Below are 27,140 nucleotides of genomic sequence, written 5' to 3'. Positions count from 1 at the left end.
TATAGAATCTATTTTGTATCCAATTCTTAGCTATCACAAAAAAATGCTGCTATAAATATTTTGGAATATATGGAGGCTTTTTCTTTGTGGGGGTATATATAAGTCCGGTAATGGAGTCTTAGGCTCAAAGGGTATGGAATTGTGAATTCTTTTTAGTATTTAGTATTCATTTAATACTGAATACAATGTTTTGCACACAGTACATACTAATAAATGCTGCATCAATTTCACTAATTCATTCAAAACTTTGGGAATAATTTTATCCAGCATTTAATAAAGTTAATTTAATAAATTAATAAAATATGAATAGAAGCAGAGAAGCCAAATGGTGGCAATAATCCCAAATTAGGCATTGGCACAGAATGACTGGTTATAGAATAAGGATTCAAGAATAGCTAATAATTGTGTATAGCTTAAGTGGTCAAGTATCAGGCCAATATGTTGAGAAATGAGGAAAAGAAAAGAAACCAAAGCAAGGGTGAGGAACCTGAGAGGACAAGAATGGATGGAGTTTGAAGATCAAGGTAAAGACAAAGGATAGTTTTAGAAACAATAACAGAGAGCATATAAATTTAAAAGATCTTACATAAATAAAACTCAATAAATCCATAATTAAAATATACTCTATGAACAAAAGAGTAAGTAGGTGGAAATATTAGCATTCAGTGTAAGATGCCATCACCAGAACTGTTGGGTGCTGTTGTTCTTTTTCAGTTGCATACAATTCTTTGTGAACTTATTCAGTATTTTCTTGGCAAAGACATTGGAGTGCTTTGCCATTTTCTTTTCCAGCTCATTTACAGAGGAGGAAACTGAGGCAGAATTAAATGGTTTGTCCAGGGTCACATATAAAGCAGCAGTAGAGGAGTGTGGATTCTTAGTCAATGATTGGAATTTGAATCCTGATTCTGCTTATGTGGATCTAATTGTGGGTGAGTCAATCAACATTTCTAAGCTTTGATTTCGTCTTAAGTAAAATGAAGAGGTTGAACTAGAGAACAACCTTTAATTTATGATTTTATCAACAATTTAAAAATAAATCCAAATTATAATGGTCTTAAAAACTGTTCAAAATCACTAGCAGCTAAAGAAATACAAGTTAAAAAAATTTTCAATTAAGATCTTTTACCATCAAATTGTTTAAGATATGAAAATTCAATGTTATGAAGTTGTGAGAAATAAGGCACACTAATATATACCTGGCATAGTTACAAAAAAATTGTTAATAAAGAGAAGTTATAAGAGTTTATGCCCTTTGACCAGTGACAATATACCGAATTTATACATAAATGCATAATATATAAAATATAGTTATTTCTACTAAAAAGGAGGTTAATTTCAGCAAGAAAAAAGCCATATACATAAATAAATTCATAGCCGTACTATTGGTGATAATTTAAAAAATTATAACAATGTTTTCAACAATTAGATTATTGTGGAATAAACTGTAATATTAAAGTTTAAATATTATTACATCATATACAAAACAGTAAAAATTCAGAGCCACATAGAAAGAACTTGATGAAGTGATAGAGTGAAGAAGGCAGAGCTGGCTAGAAGAAAAATATGCACAACATATACAGGAATATAAATAAAGCACACACTTTAATAAAACTCAGATACATAAGATCATAGATTCAGACTTTGGAGGGATCTTAAAAAGACCTGAGGGATTTAAGTGCCTGGGTTCAGGTGAATCAGTCAGGATTCAATCCCAAATCCTTCTACTACAAATCCAACACCCTTTTGATTACTATAGAGCTATAGATTGGCAGAAAGAATGCCTGGAACCTAATTGAATGGGTTCTATGGGGAAAGTAAAAGGTTTGCCTCAAAATCATAGAGAAGCCCCTTGGAGGCAGATATTGATTTTTAAATTTTTTACATTTCATTATAATTTCAGCATTTAAGACATTTTGACTAAATGTCTCCTCTTAGGCCAGGTGAGAATATGTATAGAATCATTCTTCAGGGCAGGAATATATAATTAATCAAATATAACAAAGATATTTTCCACTTAACAAAAAGAAATGTTTAAATATATATATACTGTAATGACTATGCATCATAACTGTCACTCAATACAAGCAATTTCTTAAATAATTTCTTAGAACTTTTTTTTACCATATATATATATATACACAAAAGTCTCTTCAAACCAAAATTTATCAAACTATTTAAGTCAAACACATTTTACAATTAAGATATCTTATCTTTTCCAACATCCTAACTATTTCAATAACAAAAGAAATTATAAAACAAAATGTGATTTTAGGCATTTTTAGGTAAATAATTATTCTCAACCTAATACAAAAAGCAATACGTTATTATGTGTACATTTTGGGCCACTAAAAATTTCATTATGCTTGGTATGACTTGCCAAGAATTTGCAATGAACTCAATATAAAATTCAGAGCCATATAAACTAAACACAAGTGCACGCGCGCGCGCACACACACACACAAATATAAATTATGCAGACTGCTACAGCAAAGTACATATGATAAATAGCACATGGATGAACTGTTTACTGAACAAATAAAAATAAACAACTCCCATTAAAATTATTTTAATTTAACAGTACCGACAAACTGGATATAGCACATAATTTTATTTGCTTATAATTTAGGTGAGAAATTTCTCAATGAAATACAGTATTTTGTAGAAAGAGATGATTTATGAAATGCAAGCCAATATTCAAAATAACTCCTATTTTAAATAATTTCCCATCCTCTAACATTATGAATATGCATACCCTATCCAGTATCGAGGAAACAACCTTTAAAAAAAAAAAGAATCCTATGACAGATTTTTATGGCAAAAGCATCATCTTAAAAAAAATATTTTAAGTGAAAAAAGTCTCTAATGATTTCACCCATCCCAAGATAATTACTCAACTCCAAAAGGACCAAGACAATCTCTTCAGTGTTTCCTCAGTAGAACAAAATATATTTCTTCTCTTTATTTTCAAGATCTCTGATCATCTTTAATGTTCTAGGAAAATGGGAAAAATTCCATATTAAAAGCAATATAATTTAAAAACCTATTAAAAAGTAATCAAAGGACAAAGATGGAACAACTCATAAGCAGAAATAGCTAATCTTAGCACAATGTTTTCCAATTACTTCAAAGGTGTGTCCAAAATCCCTCAAATTCCTAAATCAAAACCAACCCATATTATATAATTTTATGCAGAGGAATTTTATTTAGCAGAACTAAAATATTACAACTTTAAAGTAGAAAACATTAATTGCTGACCATTTGGATAGTTTTTGTTCCTTTTCTAAATGCTCTTCCAACCAGAAAATACTTACGTGTCTCAAGAACTGTTTTCCAAGATAAGTAGTTGCCATACTGGTTAAATTATTCTTGTTGCCTACTTTGCACCTGATGTAGCCATATAAGTTGGCACCCTGTAGTACCACACCCATGATGACCACTGCCTGGAAAAGGAGAAAAACCATTTGATAGTCTTATCAAATAATGTTTAAACCCCTGCCCCCCCCCCCACAAAACACCTTACCTTTATTTTTTTTATTAAAGCTTTTTATTTACAAAACATGCATGGGTAATTTTTCAACATTGATTCTTACAAAGGCTTCTGTTCCAAATTATCCCCTCCTTTCCCTCATCCCTTCCCCTAGATGGCAGGTAGTGCAATACATGTTAAATATGTTAAAATATATGTTAAATCCTATATATATATGTGGGGGGGGGCGTATGTATATACACACACACATACACACACACACACACACACATATATATACACACACGTATTTATATAGTTATCTTGCTGCACAAGAAAAATCAGATAAAGAAGGAAAAAAAAAACTGAGAAAGAAAACAAAATGCAAGCAAACAACAATAGAATGAGTGAGAATGCTATGTTTGTGGTCCACACTCAGTTCCCACAGTCCTCTCTCTGGGTGTAGATGGCTCTCTTCATCACTGAACTATTGCAATTGGTTTGAATCATCTCATTGTTGAAGAGAGCCATGTCCATCAGAACTGACATCATATAGTACTGTTGTTGCCATGTAGATTTTCGGTTCTGCTCATTTCACCTAGCATCAGTTCATGTAAGTCTCTCCAGACCATTCTGAAATCATCCTGCTGGTCATTTCTTACAGAACAATAATATTCCATAACATTCAAAAACCATAATTTATTCAGCCATTCTCCAATTGATGGGCATCCACTGTTTCCAGATTTCTGGCTACTACAAAGAGGGCTGCCACAAAATTTTTGCACATACAGGTCCCTTTCCCTTCTTTAAAATCTCTTTGGGATATAAGCCCAGTAGTAACACTGCTGGATCAAAGGGTATGCACAGTTTGATAACTTTTTGAGCATAGTTCCAAATTGCTCTCCAAAATGGCCAGATTCTTTCACAGTTCCACCAACAATGTATCAGTGTCCTAGTTTTCCCACATTATCTTTTCCTATTATCTTAGCCAATCTGAGAGGTGTGTAATGGTATCTCAGAGTTGTAAAACTGACAATTTAAGTGAAATGGATGACTATTTACAAAAATATAAATTGCTTAATTCTAACACAGAGCAGTAATACTTAGGGGAGTTCTCAAGGAAGGATGTTTTTTGGTCAGGGAAGTCATGCCAGCAACTTGAGTTAATCTCTTCAGCCAATCAAATCTCAAGAAAACTATGTAAGGTCTTCAAAATGTGATTCATCAAATCAGCACTTACCAGCCACTTCAATTTGAAGGAGAAGAGAGCACTAAAGGCAAATATCACCCACATAATTGGACAGGAAATTAATCCTAACCAAAAAATTCGTGACTCAGCTTCTGAAGAGGTTCTTTTATCTTGATTTAAATCCTAAGAAAGAACTTAAGTTCAATAGTGTATTCTGTGTTACTGATTATCAATGAATCCAGAAATTAATAAGAAATACCTTATCTAAAAATACAGTCACAAACACATTGGGAACACAGTCTATCATTTGGTAAGGATAACTTGGAGTGTCCTAGGTGAAAGTTATAGAAAGTACAACATAATGCACTTTGCTATTCAAACTCCTATCTCTTTAGACTTGATATTTTTTTATCTTAAGAAATGAGAGTGCCATGCAGAGATAATAGTAATGTTAAGCTAAGGCCAATAAGAAATTATAGGCAGAGTTTCAAGTTTAATTCATTATAATGCAACCAATTTATCTGTATACTAGAATAGGATACACATTTTTATTTTTACTTGCTGAATTTTAAAAATGATAGGTTAAATAAGAGATTTTACAAATTCATCTCAGTCAGCTCACAGAATTAATCACATGATGTTGAATTATCTATTAAGTAGCTATTTTTTTTAATATTATATAGTTCACCTGTAAAATATTCTTAAAGTTAAATGACAAAAATAATGGAAAGTTTACCTTTCGAGCCTCAAACACCCAGTGACTCTTTCCATCATTATCTATCTGATTCCACCAGCGCAAACCAACCATGAGTCTACCTGTTATATTCTGTTAAAAAAAAAAAAATATGTGTGTGTGTATATGTATATGCATGCATACACACACACACACACACACACACACACACACACACACACACAAATACTTCAACCCTTAACAGAATTACTCAGTAGATAATCACTTTCATCTCTTTCATATCCAGTAGTCAGGAAAATAAATGAGGAAGTAGGTCTGGCCAAAAATTAATGGATAGAAACAACAGGAAAAATATAAGTAGGCAAGAAAAAAAGTAAAAATTTCCACAATCAACAATTCCTTCTGTTAAACATTTTCACCAATCTTCCATTCTTCTCTTTGGTTGACCTGACCTCTCCTCATTCTTCTATTTTCCTCTTCTCTTCTCTTCTTTTCTTTTCTTCCTTCCTTCCTTTCTTTCTTCTCTTCCTTTCCTTTCTCCTTTCTATCCTTTCCTTTCCTCCCTCCCTTTCTTCCTTCCTTCCTTCTTTCCTTTCTTTCTTTATCAATTTATATCTATTCTATGTCTTAGGGATACTATAACCCCCACCACTGCTACTGAAAATCAATTTATAGGAACATTCAGGATACATATTCTTAATATCTACATATCTGTTTCCCTAAGATATAAAATATATATTTTAAAATAACTTCACTAAACTCAATTTCCATAACAAGCCTTTATCTATGCCAACTCCAACTTCCCCCTCCCAATACAGACATACACATATAATGGCTCCCTTCTGAGGTATTCCCCATTCTACCTTTACTGTAATAATTTTTTGTACATCATGGTACTCTAGACTTATGTTTTTCTACTATGCATATTTTCAAAGGGAAATAACAATGCAAATTGACAAATATTTCTTAAATGCCTGTATGCAAAAACTGTACTAGACATTGGGCATGCAAAAAAACCAACCACCCCCCCCCAAACAAACAAACAAACAAACAGTAAATGGCCTCTACTCTTAAGGAATTTATATTCATTCTATTGCCAGGAGAAAGACACAATAGGAAATGGCACTAAAATACTAGTTAAGTGTAATACTACTTAAGTAAAAGGAACAAAGAGATCAGACTGTCTAGAAATATTTGAGGAAGAAGAAAACACTAACAAAAAGGGGAGTAATGGAAGTCTATGAAGGATTGTGATAAAATGAGATAGTATTTGTAAAGAGCTTTGGAATCTTTAAAACATCATATGAATCATATAAAACTAGCTATGATGATGATGATGAAGGAGGTAGCAGCTGAGGCATTTCGAATACAAAGAAACTCAAATGAGAAGGTTCTGCATTTGAGGAAAACTTGTACAAATGCAGAGACAGAAGACAATAGCTTAGATGGGGCTTTAAGATTTACAAAACTTTTTACACATTTTATCTCAAGTTAAATACAACTGATATTCAGATCCCGGAAGATTAGAGATTATATGAACTGACAAGTTATGTGAAATCAGGCAAAAAGTGTACTCAGGAACTATTCTGGCCCAAAGGCCATGCTAAAGAGTTTGTACTTTATCCTGAAAATATCATTGAATAACCAAAAGTTTTTGAGAAGAGTAATGCCATGTTTAATCCTGTACCCTACAATATTATTCTGAAAGTTTTGTGAAAGCTTGATTGAAGGATACAAATGAAGAACAGGTTAATAAGGATTAGATTCAAATCAAGAAGATGACAGAATACAATTCCAACAGACTTGGGATGGAGAGAGCTACCTGCATTCAGAGAGAGGAATATGGGGACTGAATGTGTATCATAACATAGTTTTTTTCATCTTTTTTGTTGTTGTTCTTATTTGTCTTCTTGTTTTTGCTTTCTCATTTTTTCCTTTTTGATCTGATTTTTCTTATGCAGCATGATAAATGTGGAAATATGTTTATAAGAATTGTACACGTTTAACCTATATTGGATTACTTGCTATCTAGGGGAGGGGAGAGATGGGGAGGGAAGCAGAAATATTTGGAACACAAGGATTTGCAAGGGTGAATGCTGAGAAATATCTTTGCATGTATTTTGAAAAATAAAAAGCTATTATTATAAAATAGAAATAGATCAAGTATGGTGGAATACCAGTGATGAATGTTATATGCTACTACTTGTAATAAATGGGAAAAAAAAGTGACTGTGAAAAAAAAAAAAGATGGCAGTATAGAGAAGACTTGACAAATGATTAGTTGTAACATTAAAGAGGAGAGCAAAGTAAAATATGACTCTGAGGTTTTAAATCTGAGTAACAAGGACAATAATGGTGCCCCTTAAGAAAGGGCAACTCTAGACAATTAGAGAAGAGGATAATCCAGAATGGAAAACAGTAAACCCAGACATAAACATGCTGAACTTAAGGTGCTGGTATAATATTTGGATAAAGATATCCAGCATGGAGTTGAAAATGTAGAAATAGAAAAGAAAAATTGGTAGGACTGTATATATGAACTTGGGATTCAACTACATAAAGATAATTGCTTTTATAAGTCCATCCAAGATAATCAATCAATAGCATATACTGATAAAAGAAGATGGTCTAGGACAGATCCTTGGCAGTCAACACAATTAAGGCAAACTAGAGAACAAAATATCAAAGATTTAGAGCTAGAAGATACCTCAAAGTCATCTAGTCCAATTCTCCTCATTTTATGGACAATAAAACTGAGGCCCAAACAAGAGTTAATGACTTATGTTAATAGATGATGATATATTAAAAAAGACTAAGAAAAGAAGGGCAGACAGGAAGGAGAATCAAGAGAAAGAACAATGTCACAAAAGTCAAGGAAAGAAGTCATATTTAGGAGGGACCAATGCTGTTCTGTCATTTCAGTTGCGTTGGCCTTTTCATGACTCTGTTTGGGGTTTTGATAATGGGAGTGATTTGCTATTTCCTTTTCCAGTTTATTTTACAGATGTTGAAATTGAGGCAAAAAGAGTTAAGTGACTTGCCCCGGGTCACATAACTACTAAGTATGTGAGGTCACATTTTAACTCAAGAAGACGAACCTTCTTGATTCCAGGCTCAGCACTCTGTCCACCAAGGCACCTAGCTGCCCTTGTAGGAGAATAATAAACAATAAACAAAGAAGATTTCAGGGTTCAAACAGAATATGAATTTTAATTTCAAAGCTATCACATGGAGCTAGAAACCAGAATGCAAAGACTTAGAAATGAGTGGAAAGTAAAGCAGTATTCTGAGTGAAGAGAGTTATGGCTTCAGGTATGTAAGGCTCAAATGAATGATGTTTTTTATAGATGAAAGGGACCTAAGTAAGTTTGTAGACATCCATCAAGAAGGTAAGCCAACAGCAGAAGAGATACCAATAGTAAATAAAATGTATGCTACACTTGGAATCAGAAAACCTGAGTAAAAAGCTATGAGAGAAAGAGCAGAAGGCCAGACATAAATTGAATAAAAAGTAAACTCGTGTAGATGATTTGAAGGTGTTAGAACTAATATAGGCTAAAAAGATTGAAATTTGGAGAAACTGAGGAATAATTAAAGTAGAATGATCTTCAGCCCCAGATATTCTTCCTGATCTCATGTGGCAGTTCTGTGAGAGAAAGATGAAAGCAGAACAGATTCAAGTAAGATTTAAAAGAATTAAAGAAAAATAAATAAATATCAGGCAGTAGGATCGGAACAATAAGATCTTCACAGGAAAGAAAGTAGCTGGATAGGTCAAGACAAGAAAAGGTACATGAAACAATTAAAAGGTAAGGCAACTCAGTAGAATAGAGCAAAATGATATAACAAATATGATTCCGGTGAAACGTGAAGTGGGTCTTAGCCATGGAGTTGTTGAAAGATCCTCTCAAGTTATTAAAACATAACAAATGGTTGTAAAATTTTAAAGAAGGTGCTTAAGGTTGTAAACATCAAATAAATTATCTAAAAAATTACAAGGCTGCATATTTCAGGCAGGATGAAGTAAAATGATATAGCAACTACCAATGACTATGCAACATTTACATTTCTGCTACAGCCAAGTGACTTATTTGCATTACATGTATGAGCTGGCTTCAATGTAGGAAAGAGAAGGGAATGAAAATGTTTCCACACTCCAGGTTGTTAGAGATAATAAGGGAAACAGAAGCAAAGATTTAACTGGAAAAAAGGCATCTGAACTAAAGGTGAGGTTATGTTAGAAACTAAAAGTTTTACAAAAAGGAAAAAAGGAAGGAAAATGAAAGCTATTCAGCAGAGATAGAAATTAAATCCAAATAAGTCCTGATTGGGAAATCCAAGGGAAAAAAAAATCACATATAATGAATCGTTTTTCCTAGTGAAGCTTCAGCCTCTTAAAGACAGAGTTCTGTAGATGCTGCAGACAGAGTCTAATCAAAAAGTAGTTCCACAAAACATTCAAATACAGGGATTGAATGAGGACCTATTTGAGAATGAGCATGAGGGTAGTATAGGTCCCAAATCTGGAGCATGTGCTCCTTGACCAATAGGAACAGGTGCTAACTGGATAGCTCTATTGCTCACTATTTACTGCTGATTCACAGATCCAGTGAAAGTTGATAGGATTTCTACCTAGTAAGGTAATCCAAAGCAAGGCTCACTTCCTACTGCCTAGAAACAGGACCATGTCTTTGTTATCCTGAAAAAAACCTTGCCTACTCCTTACATCCCTGTTATCACCCTATATTTCTTATGCTCTTTGTGACCCAATTTCTTGTAAAGACTTTATACAATAAGTGTTTCTATTTTCCTTCCTTTTCCTTTTTAACCCCTTGTTTGGGTTCTGACCTCTCATCCCACTAAAATGGGTCTCTCCAAAATTAATGATGATTTTCTAAATGCCAAATCAAAAAGCCTTTTCTCAGTCCTCATTCTTCTTGAACTGCATACAATCTTTGACAGCTTCTTTTTCTTGATAATCACCTCTCAAGTTTTTTAAAACACCAATATCTCCTGGTGATCTCATTGGCTTTCATGGATTTAATTTCTATCTCTATGCTGATGATTCTCAAATCTACCTATCCTGTCTTATCTGATGACTTCTAATTTCACATCTTCAACTGCCTTTCAGATACTTTGAACTCATTGTCCAGCAGGTGTCTTAAACTCAACATATACAAATATACAAAATGGAATTTATTGTCTTTCTCCCTAAACCCACCCATTCTTTATTGTTGAAATGGTAGAGATAAAAAAGTAAAGAGTGCCTGGGTCAAAGGTCTGTGGGAGAATTAGAAGAGGATTCAGCAAATATGATAAAGACTAAAATAGGATAAGACATTTTACATTCTAAGATAAGGAGATGATATGAATAATAAGGAAATGTTTCCTCAGAAGTCTATCATCATTAGGGGTCTAATTAGAGAGCGCCTTAAGTCTGATTAGGGAATGATTATATTAAGTGTTCATCTTAAGAGAATAACCAAAAAAAAAAAGTTTTTGAATGGGGGAAGGGTGAGCACATGGATGATGCAAGAAGGAAAGAGGAAAGTTTTTAATGAAAGGATGAGGAAAAAAAAAAAAAAAAGGGAGAAGAACAGAAAAGAAGACCTGAAGGAAAACACACTGGGTATACAAAGTGAAAGACTTGAAAAAAAAAAAAAAAGAGGATGAAATTAGAGACAGGGAAACATTTGAATCTCATTTTCATAAGATTTGTTACAAGGGTTCTATTTTACTTTTTATTTTACTTTTTTTTGCAAGAGGGGAGAAGGAGGAATGTAAAGGGCACTCAGAATAAGCACATTCATCTGTTCTGTTTTATATTTGCATTTATCCTGAGCCTCCAAAACTTTCCTCTAGTCTCAAATACAAAGATGACTATTCTTTCTTCCCTGTCTCCATCTATTCAGTTACATTCATTCTGTATGTGTCCACTCACATCTCACACTTTCCTTAAACTTTCTACAATTGTCTCCACCTATCTAGGTCCTCTATAGTCCAATAGTGGCAGTTTTTCACTGATGTTGGCATCAGAGATTTCAAGTTTCATCTTTAATTCTTAATTCCTGTGCCTTTGTGACCTTGGCCAAGTCATATGACATCTCAAACTCAATTTCCTTACCTATAAAATGAGAGGATTCAACTAGATAGCTCCTGAATCCTTTCCAGAGGAAAGGATCTATGAATTATGAACTTACAATCTGTCTCACTCATTTGGCATTATATGCCACCTTGTATTGTTATAGTTATCTTTTTAAGTTTGCATGTCTCCTATCCTCAACTAAAGTATGAGGCATGGGCCATCTTATATCTTTAACCATATAGTGAAGTGCTTAAAAAGATTTATTGATTGCTTGCTGGATTCTATACATGTCTACTAACTCATTAAAAGTAACTGAAATAACCAGATTCATTTTGTGTCTTTTTAAATTGATTCTATTTACAGTAAATTGACGTTGCCCTATATCTAAGTTATGTTTCTTTATCTCTAAATTTAGTTCAGAAATTCATGTATCCTGTCAATGAATTAAGTTTAGAAATGTAGCTCTCCTATTAATCTTTGTTCTACTCTTCTGTCAAGGAAAGCTATTATCCTTGATGGAGACAGAAGGACTTTATTACACCAAGCTACCCTTCAGGGATGCCTAGTTACCTATCCCAAAAAATCTGAGTTGCTATCTCCATCCCTGCAGATGCCAAATGGACTCAAACAATAAACATTTCTAAGTCACAAGAGGGAGAGAGAGCAATTGGTAGACATTATTCCTAACTTCTATCTGATCATATTTTCTTGTCTATGATGCTGGCTTTCCTATTTACTGTACTCCCCAAAATTATAAAAGAAAATTATCCTCCTCATTTGGGGTTTTGCCTTCAGTGAGAAAGCTGTGGTCCTATTTATTAGTAAATTTGTGCATGTGTGATCATGCTCAGAACTTTATCTTATGACACAATTTTGAAGCAAACTTTAAGTTAGTTGTGCTAAATATGGGTTTTTTTCTGTGTCTGAAACAACTCAATTACCTAGAAGCAGGAAATGAGATTTGTATGTCTAAGGAAAATTTCTGTTTTATTTAAGGCTAAGAAGTAATACGTGTATAGCCACAATATGAATATTCACCAACTATTTCAGCCATGAGACACTTTGGGTCTCAAAATATATTAATGAAATCCAAATTCTAATCTGGAAGAACTAGAAGGGCTGGGGGAAATTTTGGAACGAAAAAGAGGAAATTAAATCTACTTTCATATTAAGAAACATAAACAATATTTTAGGTGGAAAAACTGTCATTCTTGAGCACCATGCTTCTATGGAAAAGTTTGAGAATCACATTATAAGGGTAATGTCCTATTTTTTATCTGCTTTTTGGTATAGTTTAACATGAAGGAACAACTCTGGCAATTAACCCCTGCCAAAAATATCCACAAAAGTCTCACACTGTATTCATTTTGGTGAGACATTTTAAAACTCATAAGTTTCATGCTCCTTGATATTTTAAAACAATCCTGCTTTCTCAAGAGGAAATCAACCCTGAAATTCATATTCCTCAGCATTCCCAGCCCAAGGACACTGCTCCCTTTGATTAGAAAGTAGGCAATGGAGAGCTCCTCTCAGAGCTTCCATCATGGAGGGCACGAAAAACATTCAGCTCACCATATTTCATTAAGCTACTTTGCCAGATTCATGATTACCAGGTGAAACTCATCATTCCATAACATGAATCAACTCTCATTCTTCAGATGATTTCCCACAATGTTATGGGATTCAATAAATTAAGTAACTTCCTACTCCTTCCCCAACCTCTTCAGTTTGTCTTTTTGAGATTGTAAGCTTCTGGAGGGGCTCTATCTTATCCCTTTCTTTGAATCAACAATGCCTAGCCTGATATTTGACAAGTTCTTAACATTTATTGATTAATGAAATGCTGAACATTTTTTTTTTAAAGCATACCTTTACTGTCCAAAAGTCACATGATAATAACAAGATAATTGTCACCATACAGGCAATAAAGCTGCTACTCAGCAATTCACATAGAAGATAAACAATTATTGCACCGAGTCGAAAGAATAAATGGAAAAATGATGCCACCGGATGTCTGCAAATATAAGCATAACACAGAGATTATAATTACATTACTATGTAGTGAGATGAAAGAGAACATTCTAAAGTTAAAAACAGAAGTAATTACTTGAATCATTGAAAAAAAACAATGAAAATAATTGTCTGGGATCAAAGTAGACAGCTCCTGTTTCACCAAATATTTTTTAAAGCTTTTTATTTACAAAACATATGCATAGATAATTTTTCAACATTGATCCTTGCAAAACCTGTTCCAAATTTTCCCCTCCTTCCCCCCACTCACTCTCCTAGATGGCAGGTAGTCCAATATATGTTAAATATGCTACAGTATATGCTAAATCCGATAGATGTATACCTAGTTATACAGTTATCTTGCTGCACAAGAAAAGTCGAATCAAGAAGAAAAAAAAAAACTAAGAAAACAAAATTTTCAAGTAAACAGGAAGAATGAAAATGCTATGCTGTGGTCCACACTCAGTTTCCACAGTCCTCTCTCTGGGTGTAGATGGTTCTCTTCATTACTGAACAATTAGAATTGGTTTGAATCATCTCATTGTTGAAGAGCGCCATCAAAATTGATCACCATACACTCTTGTTGTTGCCATGTATAATGATCCCTGGTTCTGCTCATTTCATTTAGCATCACATCATGTAAGTTTCTGCAGGCCTCTCTGAAATTATACTGCTGATCATTTTACAGAACAATAATATTCTATAACACATACACCGTAATTTATTCAGCCATTCTCCAATTGATGGGCATCCATTAACTTTCCAGTTTCTAAAGTACTACAAAAAGGGCTGCCACAAACATTTTTTGCACATGTGGTTCCCTTTGCCTCCTTTAACAAATCTTTGGGATATAAACCTAGGAGAAACACTGGTGGATCAAAGGGTATGCACAGTTTGATAACTTTTTGATCATAGTTCCAAATCGCTCCCCAGAATGGTTGGATCCATTCACAGTTCCACCAACAAGGTATCAGTGTCCAGGTTTTCCACATCCCCTCCAACATTCTTCATTATCTTTTCCTGTAATCTTAGCCAATCTGAGAGGTGTGTAACTATTTCAGAGTTGTCTTAATTTGAACTTCTCTGATCAATAGTGATTTGGAGCACCTTTTCATATGACTAGAAATAGTTTCAATTTCTTCATCTTAAAATTGTCTGTTCATGTCATTTGACCATAAAATTGCAGAATGGCTTGAATTCTTATAAATTTGAGTCAATTTTCTATATATTTTAGAAGTGAGGACTTCTGCCCAAGAGGGTGGAGAGGACACACACATCTACTTAGTCTCCATCTTGGCTCTCAGAATTTATTTCATGACAAGGCCTTGAAATTAGTGCTTGACTGAAAAAAACCCACAAATTACCCATAGAAGATATCCTTGAAATTTGCCAGAAAAGGTCTATTTTTGCTCCTGGGTGTGGAAGGTTAGATAGGGGCAGATTGAAGACAGGAAGTGAGAGCACAGTAGACAGTGAGTACGGAGCTGACTAAGGCGGGGAAGGTGTGATCTCTGCCAATTCTGTGCCCTGACAGCAAGCCAGTGGATCAGCAGAGGAGCTGTAAACACAGGAGGTAAAGACTATAATCTGGAAAAGCTAGGGTCTCTCAGAACCTGGCCACACCTACCTGGAGTGTCTCAGCATGCTCTCAGAATCTCAGAGTGCAGGTGTAACCCAGCCATTGATGTTCTGCTAGTGCCTAGCCTCACTGCTGCCCCCTACAGTCTGTACAGGAAGCTCAGTAACACAATCCAGCCCCTCCCTCCTCAAAAGCAGACTGCATTTGCTTTTTGTTTTTTTTTTTTTGCTAGTTTTCTTTGATTCTTCTTTGACAAAATGAGCAAAAAATTAAAACGGGATCTAACTATTGATAGCTTCTATATGGATAGAGAGCAGATTTTAAACCCTGAGGAAACTAAAAACAGACTGTCTCCAGATGAATCCCTAAAAGGGGATATGATCTGGTCCTTAACCTGAAAGACTCTCATAGAAGAAATTAAAAAGGCTTTCATAAGAGAGGTACAAGAAAAAGGGAAAAAGGAAAGGGAAGCTTGGCAAGAGAGTCTGTAAAAGTTATCCCACTCATTTAAAGATAGAGTACATAAAGAAATCAAATCCTTGAAAAACAGAATTAGTGAATTAGAAAAAGAAAATAGCTCTCTAAAAAATAAAATTGGCAAAATGGAAAAAAATTCCATAGAACCAAACAACTCACTTAAAAACTCAATTGGACAATTAGAAAAAGATATTTAAAAAGTGAGTGAAGAAAATAATTCATTAAAAATCAGAATTGAACAAATGAAATTGAATGACTCGAGAAGACACCAAGATCCAGTCAAGGAAAAACAAAAAAACAAAACAAAACAAAAAAAAAAAAAAAAAAAAAGGAAAAGAAAAAAAAATGAAACAATGGGGAAAAATGTCAAATATTTTCTTGGGAAAACAACAGGCCTGAAAAATAGATCTAGGAGAGACAATCTGAGAATTATTAGACTCCTTGAAAAAGATGATGAAAAAAAGGGCCTGGACACCATTTTCCAGGAAATTATCAAAGAGAACTGCCCAGATGCTATAGAAAAAGAGAGTAAAATATACATTGAAAGAATTCATCAATCACCTACTGAAAGGGAACCTAAAATCAAAACATGAGTGGCGAAATTCCAGAACTATCAAACCAAGGAAAAAAATATTACAAAGTGCTAGGAAAAAAAAATCAAATATAGGAGAGCCACAATAAGAATTACTCAGGATCTAGTAGCATTCACATTAAAGGACTAAAGAGCCTGGAATCTGATATTCCAAAAGGGTAAGGAACTTGGTATGCAGCCAAAAATAACTTACCCAGCCAAAAAGAGCATTTTTTTCCAGGGCAGAAGATGGACATTCTACGAAATAAAATTAATTTCATCTATTTGTGATTAAAAAACCGGAACTAAACAAAAAGTTTGATCTCCAAATATAGAACTCAAGAGAAACCTAAAAAGATAAAAAGAAATCTTGGGACCTATATTTCTGCTATAAAAATATATAAAGAACACATATGTACTTTGTTCTAGAAACTTGAGGTGGAAAGGAAATTGGACTAGGAAAAGGGTAAAGTGGGGGTACTACATCTCACAAAGACGCAAAGGAAACCTATTATATCTGAGAAAAAGAATGGAGTTGGATGAACATAGTGTGTATCTTACTGTCATCAGAACTGGCTTAAAGAGAAAAATATTAGACATATTCGATTTATGGTGAAACTTCTCCCACCTCATTGAAAAGTAGGAGGGAAAAAGTAAAAAGGGAAGGAGTAAGCTAAGTGGAAGGGAATACAGAAACTGTGAGGAAAAGGGGTAAGATAGAAGGAAGAACTTTAAAGGGGGGGAGGGATACTAAAAAGGGAGGGCTGTGAGAAGCAAGTAGGGCTCACAAGTTTAATACTGGGCAAAAGGGGAAGGGGGAAGGAAAGTAGAAAAGCATAACAGGGATTATTAACAAGATGGCAAATCATACAGAATTGGTAATTTTAACCATAAATGCAAATGGGGTAAACTCCCCCATAAAGAAGAAGTGGTTAGCAGACTAGATTAAAAGCCAGAATATGTTGTTTACAGGAAATATACTTGAAGCAGGGTGATACATAGAGAATTAAGGTAAAAGGTTGGAGCAGAATCTACTATGCTTCATGTGAAGTCAAAAAAGCAGCAGTAAGCCATCCTCATCTCAGATCAAGCAAAAATAAAAATTGATATAAATAAAAGAGGTAAAGAAGGAACTTCAATGCTACCCTGCTAAAGGGTAGCATAGATAATGAAGCAATATCACTATTAAACATATATGCACCAAGTGGTGTAGCATCTAAATTCTTAAAAGAGAAATTAAGAGAGCTGCAAGAAGAAATAGACAGCAAAACTATAATAGTGGGAGATCTCAACCTTGCAGTCTCAGAATTAGATAAATCAAACCACAAAATAAGTAAGAAAGAAGTCAAAAGAGGTAAACAGATTACTAGAAAAATTAGATATGATAGATCTTTGGAGAAAACTAAATGGAGACAGAAAGGAGTACACTTTCTTCTCAGCAGTTCATGGAACCTATATAAAAATTGACCATGTACCAGGACATAAAAATCTAAAACTCAAATGCAGTGAGGCAGAAATAGTAAATGCATCCTTTTCAGACCACAATGCAATCAAAATTACATTCAATAAAAAGCCAGGGGAAAAGATTAAAAAAAAAAATTGGAAACTAAATAATCTCATACTAAGGAACGACTGAGTGAAACAGAAAATCATAGGCATAATAACTTCATCAAAGAAAATGACAATAATGAGATGTCATACCAAAATGTGTGGGATGTAGCCAAAGCAGTAATAAGGGGAAATTTTATGTCCCTAAAGGCCTACTTGCATAAAATAGAGAAAGAGAAGGTCAATGAATTGGACTCGCACCTAAAAATGCTACAAAAGGAACAGATTTAAAAAACCCCAGACAAACACGAAACTTGAAATTCTAAAACTAAAAGGAGAGATTAATACAATTGAAAGTAAAAAAAAAAACTATTGAATTAATTAATAAAACTAAGTTCTATTAATTAACAGAACTAATTAATAAATTAATTTTAAAATTTTAAAAACTAAGTTTTTTCCATGAAAAAACCAACAAAATAGATAAACCCTTAGTAAATCTGATTAAGAAAAAGAAAGAGGAAAATCAAATTGTTAGTCTTAAAAATGAAAAGGGAAAACTCTACACCAATGAACAGGAAATTAAAACAAAAATGAGGAGTTACTTTGCCCAACTTTATGCCAATAAATTCGATAACTTAAATGAAATGAAAGAATACATTCACAAATGTAGCTTGGCCAGATTAATAGAGAAAGAAGGAAATTGGTTAAACAGTCCCATTTTTAGAAAAAGAAATAGAACAAGCATTAATCAACTCCCTAAGAAAAAAATCCCCAGGACCAGAAGGATTTACATGTGAATTCTACCAAACATTTAAGGAACAATTAACTCCAATGCTATAAACTATTTGAAAAAATAGGGATTGAAGGAATCCTACCAAATTCCTTTTATGACACAGACATACTACCCATACCTAAATCAGGTAGGTTGAAAACAGAGAAAGAAAATTATAGACTAATCTCCCTAATGAAAATTGATGCTAAAATCTTAAATAAAATATTAGCAAACAGATTACAGAAAATCATCCCCAGTATAATACACCACGACGAAGTAGGATTTATACCAGGAATGCAGGGCTGGTTCAATATTAGGAAAACTATTAGCATAATTGACTATATCAATAACCAAATTAACAAAAATCATATGATTATCTCAATAGATGCAGAAAAATAATTTGATATACTACAACATCCGTTCCTAATAAAAATACTTGAAAGTATAGGAATAAATGGACTTTTTCTTAAAATAGTCAGGAGCATTATACTTAAAGCTGTCAGTAAGCATCATATGTAATGGGGATAAACTGGAACCTTCCCAGTAACATCAGGAGTGAAACACGGTTGCCCACTATCACCACTATTATGCAATATTGTATTAGAAATGCTAGCCTTGCCAATAAGAGTAGAGAAAGAGATTAAAGGAATTAGAGTAGGTAATGAGGAAACCAAATTATCACTCTTTGAAGATGATATGATGGTATACTTAGAGAACCCTAGAGATTCTACTAAAAAGCTATCAGAAATAATTTAAAACTTTAGCAAAGTTGTAGGATACAAAATAAATCCACATAAATCATCAGCATTTGTGTACATCACCAGCAAAATCCCAATAACATGAGTTCTGAAGTCTATTTCTGTCCTTCCACAAAGAAATTAAAGAATGTACTATCAATTACACATGTGAAATCACATAAAACATTTTCATATTAGTCATGTTGCCCTCCCCCCCATTCCTCAAAGAAAAACTCTAGAGTGAAAAAGTTATGTTTCTCAGATTTCATCCATTCTGTCTTTGGAGGTAAACAGTATTTTTAACATGAGTCCTTCGGAAATGTCTTGGATCACTCTATTGATCAGATTAACAGATTTTCAGAGTTGATCATCATTACAATATTGCTATTACAATGTCTTCCTGCTCATTTCACTTATCATTCATTCCAGTTCAGTCAACCCAGTTTTTCTGCATTTCTTATAGTTCACATCACAATTATATACCACAACTTGTTCAGCCATTCCCCAAGTGATGGGCATCTCCTCAATTTACAATTCTTTGCCACCACAAAAAAAGGATGGTTATAAATGTTATATATATATATATAGGTATGTATGTCCTTTTCCTTTAATTTATCTGGGATACAGACCTAATAATAATATTCTAATAGGCTTCTGATTGTTCTTACTATCTCCAGTCTCTTTCCTCCCCTTTCTATTATTAATAAGAATTGCCAAAGTGATTTTCCTCAAGAGCAGGTCTGACTATAAACTCTAGAACCTTCTCCTACACATCCTAGGATCAAATGTTATTCTACTTTTACTTCTCTATTTTAATTATTATTTGTATGTTTTATAGCATAACATATTGAGGGAGTATGTGTTTAATTTTTTTTTTAACTGATAAGGTTGCAAGGTCAAAAATATTTGGAGACCACTGGACTAGAACACTGAGAAAGTAACATGCTTACCATCCCAAATATAGTATTTGTCAGAGCTGGACTTGTAGCTAAGTCATCATCTTAACTCCAAGGCTAGCCATCTATTATGCCACACTACCTCTTACTATGATCAAACCCTAATTTCACAGAAAATATACCATATATAATTTTTTGTATAAATTATTATTTATATTCATCAAAACTACCAAAAAATTTTAAGAACAGGAATGCTATTTACCCAATAGCACTATAACTTTATTTACCATTGAGCTCTATAAACTTATAGAGAACAATCCCCAGATCCTCAGAAATATTTATAGGTTAAGTCTATCAGAAACATTTTATTTTATTAAAAAAGAGTAGATAGAATAGATATTTGCAAGTCCATGATTTTTATGACCCAATTTCTATAGAACTGTTCTTTTCTATTTTAATCAATTAATAAGCACTTATTAAGCTTTCATATGCCTAATTAGGAACTGTGCTAGGCAATGGAGACAGAAAAATAAAAAAGAAGCAGTGTCTGCCCACAAGGAATACTGGGAGAATGCAAAATATTCATGGAGAAGTAATTTTAAAAGTATAGTATTAAAAGTTATTAACAACTAGACAGAAACAGAAAATGCTTTTTGAAGGAGACACCGCTGAGGATGAAGCTTGACAGGCGCTAGAGATTTTAAAAAGTGAAGAGAAAGAACATTGGGATGGGGATCAAATAGTGTAAAAGTAGAGGAAGGAGCTGAAATACTGCCAATGAGGAAACAAAAACAAGCTACTCTGGCTAAAGTAAAAAATGAATGTGATAGGCCCAAATCTGCCTCATCCTCAAAAATCATTTGACTCTAATATGACCTCAAGCTATTATCTTTTCTCTCTCTTCTCTTCCTCAGCCAAACTTCAGGAAAAAAGCTAATTACAACATTGCCACTAATTTCTCTTTGCAACCCTTTGAAATTTAGCTTCTGATTTAATGTCTTACTTTCTTAATAATCACTTGATGATGTCTTAAGTTTCTTATTTCTAATTTTCAAAACTAATGCTATTTTGTCAGTCCTTATCCTTATTGACTTAACTTCTGCATTTGACACTATTGACTACTCACTTCCTCAAAAGCTTCTCCTTTGTAATTTTTCCTTTGCAAGGCATATATTCCTTATGATGTTCCTTAACTACTTCTTTATATACTCTTTCTTATGGTTATCTTATCAATTCACATGGATTTAAGTATCATATTAATGTAGATAACTCATAAATCTAAATATTTAGCCTTAGTCTCTTTTGCCCCAGATTTTAATTTTTGAAATCACCAACTGTTGCATATTAATCATTTCAAACTGAATATCCCAGAAACATCTCCAACTCATCATGTGCAAATCAAGAAGCATTTATTAAACACCTATTATGAAGAAAATAAAGTTAAGCATTGGAAATACAAAATCTCAAAAATGAAATAATCCCTATTTATAAAGGAGCTAACATTCCAATGGGGAAATAAGTATATGTGTAAATATAAACAGACTAATAATTCTGCTAATAACAATAGGTTTACAAAGCACTTTATTCTCACAAAAATCTGAATACTAGATATTATTATTATTTCCATTTTACATATGAGAAAAATGAGGTACATAACAGTTAACTGATTTTCTGAAAGTCACAGAACAATTAAGTATTTAGGGCTAGAATTGAACTCAGCGTTCCTGATTCTAGGTCCAGACTATCCATTATGCCACTTATCTGCCTTTAATATAGAATGGGTCTGGTAGATATATAGAATATAAATTAAATACAAAGTGTTTATGAAAAGAAGGCAGTTGAAAGAGAGCAGGTTCGAGAAAGTAGTGCTTATGCTGCATCTTAAAAGAAACGATGGATTCTATCAGGGAGAAGAACTAAACAATAAAACAACTAAAAATACAAAGAATTAATTGCAATTATCTTTATCCAACCTTAATGCAACACTGACTTTGACTTTCACAGCAGGGCAGAACTTCATACCTGATTTTCACCTTCTTTGACATCCTGGCCGATTCATCATCACTGGCATCAAACAGTGAAATATCTTCAGTGTCATCATTACTGTCCTAAAAGGGAAATAGTCTAATTCAAAATGCAACGCAACAACACCAGAATCAAAATTAAGTTTTTTTTTCAATTACGCTAATACTGATAAGACCAAATAAATAAATGAAGTTGACAACAACACCAACCATAAGACAAATAAGAAAAGTCTTGGGGATTGGATTTCTCAAATGACTAAATTTCTTTGATACACTCTGAATAAGCTAGATAGCACCATGGATATAATGCCAAGTGTGCAGTCAAGAAGACTCATCTTCCTGAGTTTAAACATGGCTTCAGACACTTACTGTTTGACCCTGCACAAGTCACATAATACTGTTTGTCTCGATTTCCTTATTTGAAAAATAAGCTAGAAAGAAAATAGCTACTTCAAATAAGAGTCAAAAAAAGTTGGACAAAACTGAAAAAGGACTGAACAATAATTATGATATTTTTTTATACTCTTTCTCTTGGTGTCATTGTCTCAAGAGAGAAAGGGAAGATATGCATTATCATAGTATCATGGATTTAAAGCTGGAAGTAAACCTTATGGCCAATGTTCTTCCCTTCATAGATGAAGAAATAAGACTGAGGCAAGTTAAGTTAATCACCAAGGGTCACACTGATGAGTCTGGGGCAAGATTTGAATTCAGAGCTTTCTAACTCCAAGTCCAGGTGAACCAAGGTATGTATCCAATCCTTAGAGATCAAGGGTTAAGGATGATCCCTCAGATTACTTCAGCTAACATGTCTTTCTGCCTTCAAGAAAGAAAATAAGAAGCAAGGCAAATTTAGGATATTTTAGTTTTTTTCCTCTAGAGAAATAAATTTTATTCAAAGGCTTTATTCAAATAGGTTGTTGGTCACTTAACACTGCAATGAGAAGCATAAGCAAAAAGAATACCACCAAGACAATTTTGGTTTTTAGAGGATGAGAAAAAGGAGAAGGAAAAGAAAAAACCCTCAATTCGATCCTCAAAATTAAATCAACATGTTTTAATAGTATTAAGTATATTGCCTTTTAGTTCAGAAGTAGAACAGGGAAAAACAGTGAAAAAAAAATGACATAACATATTGCTCATGGAGAGAAGCCTATAGTTTACATAAAATTACCACACCCACAAATCTTGAGTACATTCTTCAAAGACAAAACCAAAAGATTCTAGAAATGGTGAGTACTAAAAAACATCAGGCACAAAAAGGAATTAACTATATCTTAAAGCAACTAATGAGTGCAGGAGGCATGGTTTATAAGAATAATTTTAAGAGTAATAAAATTTTTCTTACTCCTGTATTAGTCATTTCCTATATTTAAAAGAAATTTTCTGAATAAGTCATTTTTTAGAGAAACTGGTCCCCACACTAGAAAGAACAGACCATGTTCAAAGTTCATGTATCTTCTTGAGATTTACTAAAAGTATGTTCTTTATAGGCAGTAAGATTTCAAGGAAAACTTGGTTTCTCAGGTATGAAGCTCAAATTGGGTCTTTATTAGCTATCTGAGATATACAAGAAGTATTTTAGTTATATACTGGTTCATGAGAGGGAGCAGCTGATAGATCACTAGAAGACTGATGATTACAATGCTATCAATACTGTCTTATGGGCAAAAATGTCTTTATGGAAGTACCAAAGAGGGCTTTCACCAGTTTTTCCTGTTTTATCACAGTTTTTCACCAGTTTTTCACCAGTTTTATCAAGAAAATTTTTTTCACAGTTTTTCACCAGTTTTATCAAGAAAAACTCTTTTAAATAGCCTGAATTCTCACTGATTAAGAAGCTTAAGCTTTCCCTTGAATTTTTTTTTTTTTGAAAAGAAACCAATGGTAATCATTCACAAAGAAATCTGCATTTTACAAAAAAATCTAAACAGCAATCCTACCTTTATAGATATTATAAGTAGGGGTATAGCAACTACAAACTAGGTAAAATAAAAACAATAGTCAAAGTTAAGCTGGCCCTGCTACAGAGATTTGTTAGAATAAAGACCAAACAACACTTAGTTAGAATGTTGTATGGTCAAAAGAATGCAAGAAATCAACAGGATGTAGGAAATAGATAAAAGAACAAAAATTGACATAGATTACAACATTTTCTATGTTAACAGATAAAAAGCAATTACTACAAGGAGGCCAAAAAAGCCTACAAATTGACTAAAAAAAAGCAAACACAATTTTTTAAAACGAGTGTGGGCTCAAAAACATTGTCATTCAAGGCTCAGTATAACTTGTTAAAAGAAGAATGACCACAGAAAATTTTTAAAAAGATGTATTAAAATGGAGAAAGGTTACAATCTGCCTCCATTGTAGGAAAAAAATCTAAAAACAAAATAGGTGTCTATTAGATGGTAAATTACTTAACAAAAAAATAGTATATGGATGCAATAGCATATTAAAAATATAAAAATATAAAACATTACAAATAAGAAAAAGAGAAATATGAAAAGACTTGTATGGATAAGAAAACAAAATACATAATATGAACATTAATATAAAAGGAAAGCAAAGCCACTTTTCAAATTAATGTAGACTCATCAGTTATGGAGGGCTGTTTGAATATATTTCCCTCCTCTCAGAAAAAAAACCCACTACCACAATAAAGACTACTAGTGTACTATACAAGTTCTCAGACATGGCAGATGAATATTTAATAATGACATTTTAAAGAGGCTTCAGGAAGCAGCTAGGTGGTACAGTGAATCAAGCATCAGTACTGAAGTCCTGAACTGAGTTGAAATTTGGTCTCAGACACTTCATAGCTATGTGACCCTGGGCAAGTCACTTAACCTTAATTGCCTCAACAACAACAAAAGGCTTCAGCAAACCATCAAGAATGAACTTTTCTTTAACTGTGCCTATACTGATAAAATGATGGATCTTCTGAATTACTGAATTATTGCTTAAAAAAATGTGAGTTCCTTGAGAACAATGGATTGTTTTTTTTATTTTTCCTCTGGATCTCTAGAGCTTAGAACATTGAATGCCTAACACACATTAAGTGACTGCTGATTAAGGCTGTTTTAACTGTTTTCTTCATGCTAGAATGTAAAATCCCAAATCCCTGGCAGAGAAATACTTTGGCAGTCAGGAATACATATATTCAAGTCCTTCCTCTGATATAACTGGCAGTGTCACTTAATTTCTTAGTACTCAGACAATTTTATATTCCAAGAACAGGTATCAATTGCAGACAGATGAGAGTATTCTCTTACAAGGAATTCTCTGTGCCAAGAAAGTCATAGATCCAGTTGAATAATAATGACAATAATTTTTAACAAATTGACATTTTTGTGAATATGTATGTAAACAACTTAAAAATGAACTTAGATCTGCTGTTACTAGGTCTTTCACTTCAAAAATACAACAGAAAAGCTATAACTAAACAAAAGGACAAACATACTCATGTAGCCACAAATCTCTATAGATCCTGCATACTACCTTCTCAAGTTCATTCTCTGACTTTCATCTTCAGTGCTTCTGACCATTTCTTCCTCACTGCATGACACAAAAAGCTTAGGTCTCTCATACCCTAAAATATACATATATGTTATTTCTTTGATTCTACTGATCCCTTGTCTCCCTTTACTACTAATCTTCTAGATCAAAGGTTCTTAACATGAAGCATGGACTTCTAAAATATTTTGTCAATGATATTTAATATTTTGTGATCCTAGCTTATGAATTTAAAAACTTTATTCTGAGAAAAGTCCAAAAGCTTCACCATTCTGTCAAAAGTTCATGATGATTAAGAAACCCTGCAAATGGATTTTTCTCTCACCAAAATTATTAATTGCCTTCCTACATCGTTTTTTTTCTCTTCAAAGTACTCTTCACCAACTACCCCAAAATCTTTCTACTGCCTCAAGTTGCAAATAAAATCCATTTGCAATAGCTTTCAACTAAAAGATTACACCCACCTGGAAGCCTTCCCTAATTAATAGGTCAGCCAAAAATTCTCTCTCTCAATTTTCCACCTGAGCACTTTATCAGGCCCTTTCCTTTACTAGTATATTCTATCCGGTATCCCGCTTACCTATGTACATCATCATGCTTTATGGCCCCTCCCACTGGATTTTAAGAAGAAGCTCTGTTATTGCCCCAATTCTATACTTCCCCAGTATCTTGGGTCTACAGGTGTACTCAACAAATGCTTTTTGAAATTAACTGAATGATGTAGTTTTTAAAATTCAACCAAATCGAATTCTACTGATAAAGAAACTAAAATTTCATTTTAAAAATGTGAAAAGCCTCATAGTATAGGGGGCATTCCCTCAAGAACTTATCTTTAGAAACTGAAATACAAGTCCGTTACCTATTCCAATTTTATCTAATAAAATAGTATCTGTGATTAAAGCACAATAATTGGGGCTAGATTGTTTTTTCAAAAGCACATCAATGCCTTCCCCAAATGATTTAGTCATTTACAGATGATATACAGCACGATGCAGTACCAGAGCTTTCGATTAACCTTGGAGTCAAATTTTACTCCTGCCATTTACTACCTTTTGAGATCCCCCTCCCCCTCCCCAGAAGTCACTAAAGCTCTGTGCTGCCGTTTCTTCATTTGGGAAATGGAGTTGTAATAGATTAAATAAAAGATCCGTTCCAGCTATAAGTTTACGAAGGTGGTTTAGGGGCATGTATCTATAAAAATAAAACATTGTTATCAACAATCAAAAAGAACTGCCCCTCCCCGTCAAAGTTGGATTTAAGGAGCCCTTAAAATACCAAGTAGAAATTAGTCCCGTCATTAAATGCATGCCTTCGCTTCGGAGTCCCCAGAACTTCCTCTACTACCTTGGGATAGTATCACCACAACCCCGCGGCCACTACTTATACTTAGTTGCAACCCCAGTCCAAACGCTAACAGTATAATCAACTCTAATGAATAACACAAAACTCTCACCTGACGCAACATGGCGCTCTTGTCTAAGCAAACCCACTTCCGGAAAGAGACAAAGTCACGACACTTCAGTGCCTGGTCGCGTATGCATGCACGCTCTTACGTCAAACCGTCACGTCCCAGCGC

The 27,140-nt window shown here is 33.5% G+C and overlaps 1 protein-coding gene across 2 annotated transcripts; it reads right to left on the bottom strand.

The window, feature by feature from the left end:
• Positions 1-1,586: 1,586 nt before the first annotated feature.
• On the bottom strand, positions 1,587-27,137 carry LOC141541025 (Golgi apparatus membrane protein TVP23 homolog B-like). 2 transcript variants are annotated; one of them, XM_074265088.1, is made up of 7 exons: positions 27,018-27,137; positions 22,050-22,135; positions 13,307-13,451; positions 5,395-5,484; positions 4,710-4,841; positions 3,315-3,443; positions 1,587-2,994 (listed from the first exon to the last, which is right to left on the bottom strand). In XM_074265088.1, the coding sequence occupies exons 1-7, from the start codon at positions 27,027-27,029 to the stop codon at positions 2,968-2,970; spliced, it is 621 nt and encodes a 206-aa protein (XP_074121189.1). In that variant the 5' UTR covers positions 27,030-27,137; the 3' UTR covers positions 1,587-2,967. The 2 variants fall into 2 exon arrangements, with proteins under 2 accessions (XP_074121189.1, XP_074121190.1); XM_074265089.1 differs by lacking the exon at positions 13,307-13,451 and having other exon boundaries at positions 27,018-27,052.
• Between the last annotated feature and the right edge of the window lie 3 nt (positions 27,138-27,140).

This window comes from Sminthopsis crassicaudata, chromosome 4, assembly GCF_048593235.1.
Source record: "Sminthopsis crassicaudata isolate SCR6 chromosome 4, ASM4859323v1, whole genome shotgun sequence".
Taxonomy (NCBI): domain Eukaryota; kingdom Metazoa; phylum Chordata; class Mammalia; order Dasyuromorphia; family Dasyuridae; genus Sminthopsis; species Sminthopsis crassicaudata.
This window is presented reverse-complemented; position numbering and strand designations above follow the sequence as displayed.